The sequence below is a fragment of the Protomyctophum bolini genome, assembly GCF_963924005.1.
Source record: "Protomyctophum bolini genome assembly, chromosome: 19".
Taxonomy (NCBI): domain Eukaryota; kingdom Metazoa; phylum Chordata; class Actinopteri; order Myctophiformes; family Myctophidae; genus Protomyctophum; species Protomyctophum bolini.
In genome coordinates, this window is record NC_137880.1 from 38,662,494 (window position 1) to 38,668,012 (window position 5,519).

The 5,519-nt window shown below is 47.9% G+C and overlaps 1 protein-coding gene across 4 annotated transcripts in view; it reads left to right on the forward strand.

Annotated features, from left to right (window-relative positions):
- The window catches only part of scara5 (scavenger receptor class A, member 5 (putative)), a 102,946-nt gene that overhangs the window by 67,728 nt on the left and 29,699 nt on the right, over positions 1-5,519 (forward strand). For all 4 annotated transcript variants that reach the window (XR_013965888.1, XM_080791017.1, XM_080791016.1 and 1 more), the window contains 3 exons: positions 619-797; positions 1,032-1,158; positions 2,437-2,605. Coding sequence is in view for 3 of the 4 variants with exons in the window: in XM_080791017.1 (XP_080647143.1) it covers positions 619-797; positions 1,032-1,158; positions 2,437-2,605 (475 nt within the window). In the remaining variant the exon portion in view is untranslated. The remainder of the gene's footprint in view (positions 1-618; positions 798-1,031; positions 1,159-2,436; positions 2,606-5,519) is intronic.

Sequence of the window (5,519 nt, forward strand, 5' to 3'; positions counted from 1 at the left end):
AAAAGCGATCAGTCAACTCCGGCACCCCAGAGCTCCTATTTTGAAGCACTTCCGGCACTAAATGTGTTTTAACAGGTTCAGGTTCATTTCTTTGTTTGTCCCCGTGGGGCGATTTGGTTTACAGCAAGGCATAACACAGGCAGGTAACATGAAACACAAAAACACAGCAAAAAAGGCACATAGTACGCATAGAACAATAAATCAGGAGGGCAGTTCAAGGTATCAGTGTATAACATTATAATTCATAACTTTTCCAGAAAGTTGTATAATAAATAATTAATTCAAGTGAGTCAGGTGACAATTTACCTCCTCCTATCGGCATTTAGAGCCTGGATAGCTACAGGCACGAAGGAGAACTTCAACTTATACCTGTTGCTTTTGGGCCCTGGAACTTTTAGGCTGAATGCCAGAGGGAAGCAGCTTGAACTCAGAGCTGAGGGGAACAGTTTGCAGAATTACTGTGCATTGTCAACCACAACTCAATACAAGAACTGTCAACTGTGAGTGGACGACCCAATAAAGCTAAAGTTAATTACCCCCCCCCCCCCCCAGGGCCTGGAGATGGAGCTGCGCAGCCTCCAGTCTCGTAACCTGCAGTCTGATTACTTCCCACCACAGGGCCTGGAGATGGAGCTGCGCAGCCTGCAGTCTCGTAACCTGCAGTCTGAGGGCTACCTGGTGCAGCTGGACGAGCGGCTGTCCTCTCTCAGCACCTCCGCCTACAGGAACCTGTCGGGCCTGGGCGCGGAGGTGACCCGGACCTCTGCCTGGCTCCGCGACCAGGACCTCCTGCTCAGGTGAACACCGGACCGCACTACCGGGTTAATTACAGTATCTCTAGTCAGTCACGGATGTATTATAAATAAACGCGATACTAACATGGTAAACGGTGCACTTATATATATATATATATATAGCGCCTTTATCCATTACATTAATCCATTCATACACTGATGGCGGCGGAAACCATGCAAGGCACTGACCGACCAACCGTACCATGTCTCTTCTGTCTCGTCCTCTGTCCCATGCAGGGAGACGTCCGGTCAGATGGGCGGGCTCAGAGAGAAGCTGGAGGAGGTCAATTGGACAGTGGGAGCTGTCAATCACACCTTCAGCAGTGACATCAGCGTCCACCACTTGAAGATCCAGGATCTCCAGGTCAGAGGTCATGCTCAGAGCGCATAGTGTGTGTACTATAGGGGCGTAACCATATAGTAACTGATCCAGGATCTCCAGGTCAGGTCATGTGTGTACTATAGGGGCGTAACCATGTAGTAACTGATCCAGGATCTCCAGGTCAGAGGTCATGTGTGTACAGCAGATCTACAAGCTCATAGCGCACCACTCGGTGGCGCGCTATGAGCTTCATGGTGGACCAGATTCAGATCCCTATAAACTATATGTTACTGAGGTCCTGGGTTCGATTCCCGCTCGGGGGACGCTGTGGGTGCTGGCGGCGTGTTTCCTCCTCCGCGTCATCAGTGCCCATACCCGAAGGCGGGGGTTGGCGAAAGGGCCTTTCTGTGTGGAGTTTGCATGTTCTCCCCGTGTCCCCCTAGGGTAGGTACCCTCACATGTTCTCCCCGTGTCCCCTGTAGGGTAGGTACCCTCACATGTTCTCCCCGTGTCCCCTAGGGTATAGATACCCTCACAAAAACATGCAGTAATCCTGGTCACTAAACTGCCTCCCCCTGGCCAGCCGGGGCGCCTGATGGAGGGGAAAGGAACTGGTTGGAATAACGTGTTCCTTCCACGCGCTACGTCCAACCAGGGAAACTCCCCCCTGTCAGGTGTAAAGGAGCAACTTGGACACTCAGGCATGAAGGAAGCATGAGTTCAAGTTCGTTGCTCTCCCCTTGTCCCCCATACATGGGGACTAGGTTGGTCTCCCCTTGTCCCCCATATATGGGGACTAGGTTGGTCTCCCCTTGTCCCCCATATATGGGGACTAGGTTGGTCTCCCCTTGTCCCCCATATATGGGGACTAGGTTGGTCTCCCCTTGTCCCCCATATATGGGGACTAGGTTGGTCTCCCCTTGTCCCCCATATATGGGGACTAGGTTGGTCTCTCCTTGTCCCCCATATATGGGGACTAGGTTGGTCTCCCCTTGTCCCCCATATATGGGGACTAGGTTGGTCTCCCCTTGTCCCCCATATATGGGGACTAGGTTGGTCTCCCCTTGTCCCCCATATATGGGGACTAGGTTGGTGGAGGGTGTGTAGAGCCCAGGATCACAGTAGATGATTGACACAGGGGTGAAAAATGGGTTACAAAATCGTGGGATAAAAAAATATATATATATAAACTACCTACTGTACTGTCTGCATTCCTTCATGGTGGACCAGATTCAGATCCCTATAAACTGTACGTTATACTGTAACCGTCTACAGATTCAGGTCCCTATAAACTGTACGTTGTACTGTAACCGTCTCCAGATCCAGATCAGCAACATCACGGAGGACACCACCAGCCTGTGGGTCACCCACGTCCACACCGAGGCCCAGCTCCGGAACGAGATGGAGATCCTCAACGTCCTCACCGAGGACCTCCGCCTCAAGGACTGGGAGCACTCCACGGCCCTGAAGAACGTCACCGTCATGGAGGGTACGTAGGTCGCTATACGACTAGGGCAGGGGTCGGCAACCCAAGATGTTGAAAGAGTCATTTCCGACCAAAAATAAATTCAAAATCTATCTGGAGCCGCAAAAAGAAAATGTACGCATTATAATGCAGCTTGCCAAACTTTATTATCTCCCGGGTTGCAACGAAACTAGCAGAATTTAGCATGCTTTCACTGGAAATGTCTTTCAACGTTACTTTTTTTTGTCGTTTGATATAGCTGTCAATCTGCATTGGCTGTGAAGATAAAAGCCTCTGTCCATGAACTGTTAAATCCTCTGTTTTTCGTCGGCTATCTTTATTTGTCTCCCTGTAGAAGCCATAAGTAGCGTAGCAGGCAGCAGCCTCTCACACCCACCGGTTTGTTTATAATAGTCACCTGGCTGGCACGGCACTGAGAGTGTCGCATGCTATGACGCACATTTTAGTTTAGTTAAGTTTTCCAATTTTGTAAAAATGTGTAGAATAAATATTAAGAATGCTTGTCACGTTTGGCCTCCTACAGAAACCATAAATGAAAAATTATTTATTGCTACTTTTAATGCTACAGGGAGCCACTAGGGGTGTGCTCTAGAGCCGCCTGTTGCAGACCCCTGGACTAGGGCCTTCACTTCTAGTCATTTTTGAGTGGTGCAACCACTCCTACAACCAGCAATGTCCGTGTACCTGTTTGTGTGAGCACGAGTGGCGTGCGCATGCGTGACATTTGGAACGAGAGAACTATGTGACATGGCTGCCACCTGCCAAAAATAGCAGACCTACAAGCTCGTAGCTTGTATGTCTGCATGTTTTTGTATGTCTGTGGTGCTCAAAGGACCCCCAAAATTATATGTAATTGGCCGCCGACCCCCCCCCCCCGCCCCATCTGAAAATAGGTTGTTCCAGTGACGCCCCAGACGCAAGGATTTGAGTTAAAAAACGCTGTGAAATAATAATATATATTGAAAGATTTTGCGCAACATTTTTTAGGATTTCTCTTAAAAGCTCCTCAAAGATAGCAGACCTGCTACACCTATAGATCTGCTATTTTTACATTATAACAGACCTGCTACACCTATAGATCTGCTATTTTTACATTATAACAGACCTGCTACACCTATAGATCTGCTATTTTTACATTATAACAGACCTGCTACACCTATAGATCTGCTATTTTTACATTATAACAGACCTGCTACACCTATAGATCTGCTATTTTTACATTATAACAGACCTGCTACACCTATAGATCTGCTATTTTTACATTATAGCAGACCTGCTACACCTATAGATCTGCTATGTTTACATTATAGCAGACCTGCTACACCTGTAGATCTGCTATTTTTACATTATAGCAGACCTGCTACACCTATAGATCTGCTATTTTTACATTAGCTAAAGTATAACATCACCCGTCATAACTGTGTTTAAACCATAGACTGTAAAAAATATGGACAAAGCGTTCTCCGGGTCTAACATGAACGTAAAATGAAGCCTGTCAGTCCTTGCAATGGAAGTCGCCATCTTTCTAGATCCGTTTGGGCCCAGCTGGCCCATTGGCTGGCCCAGACAACGAGGCGGGACTTCCCCCCCCCCTTCTTCTCCGTTGGTTTTTATTTTGACTCGAGTGGGAGGGGAATCCCGATCATAGACTGTAACGGTAGCCACGCCCCTCAGAACATACGTTCTTAATGGGACCATATTTTTCCAAAAAGAATATTATGACATTAGAAATGAGACTTTAAACTAGTGACTGGAAGAAGAAAGTATTCATGACCATGTTTATTAAGGTAATACAGTCTAGGTGAAGTTGGGCCCAAATACATGGACTTCTATGGGGCTATGGGTTTTATTGAGTCCAATGACAGCGCCACAACAGGCCATTATATGAACTTTCATTTCCTTAGTGGCTTCACAAAATATCTGTCTGACTGCCCCCCTGGTTAAAACGCTATAGAGCTGGAATGCCATGATGTAATGCTGGCGAGTCGATTGGCTGGCGAGGGACACTGCCCCGAGTTGATTGGCTGGCGAGGGACACGGCCCCGAGTCGATTGGCTGGCGAGGGACACGGCCCCGAGTTGATTGGCTGGCGAGGGACAGGGCCCCGAGCTGATTGATGTGAATCTAAACCGATTGAGACTGGCGATCACATGTCTGCTTAACATGTGTGTGGGATGGATGCTGTTCATTCTGCCTGGAAATGATTGTGGGTTAAAATTAGATGCCGTGTTCAAGATGAAAAGTATATAAACGCCACCACTCGGCTCCGCCATTAGTTCCAAAGCCCTACGGACCATTTGTTTGTCGTTATAGATAATGCTCTCTTCTCTTCTCTTCTCTTCTCTTCTCTTCTCTTCTCTTCTCTTCTCTTCTCTTCTCTTCTCTTCTCTTCTCTTCTCTTCTCTTCTCTTCTCTTCTCTTCTCTTCTCTTCTCTTCTCTTCTCTTCTCTTCTCTTCTCTTCTCTTCCTCTCCTCTCCTCTCCTCTCCAGTCTCCCCCCCATCGTTATACAGGTGTGATTTGCACGATTATGCAACTATAGTGCCCTTCTGAAGTGGTGTGTGTGTGCGTGCGCATGCCCATGCGCGCATTCACGTGTGTGTGTGTGTGTGTGCGTGTGTGTGTGTGTGTGTGTGTACGTGCTGTCTGGGTGCATTAGCAGCGTGTTAGTGGTTGATGTGAGGAGATCTCAGGCATGGAAACATTTACTGTCAGCCGATGACCAGTAATGACCGCCGGGGTGGCGCGTTTGCTTTTCTGCTAAAAAGTCCCTTGGCTCAGAGTCTCACTTTACACACACACACACTACACACACACACACACACACACACACACACACACACACTCTGAAAAACATGTCACACATGTTCACTTTGTCAACAACAACAGATCCCTGTCACACATGATCACTTTGTAAA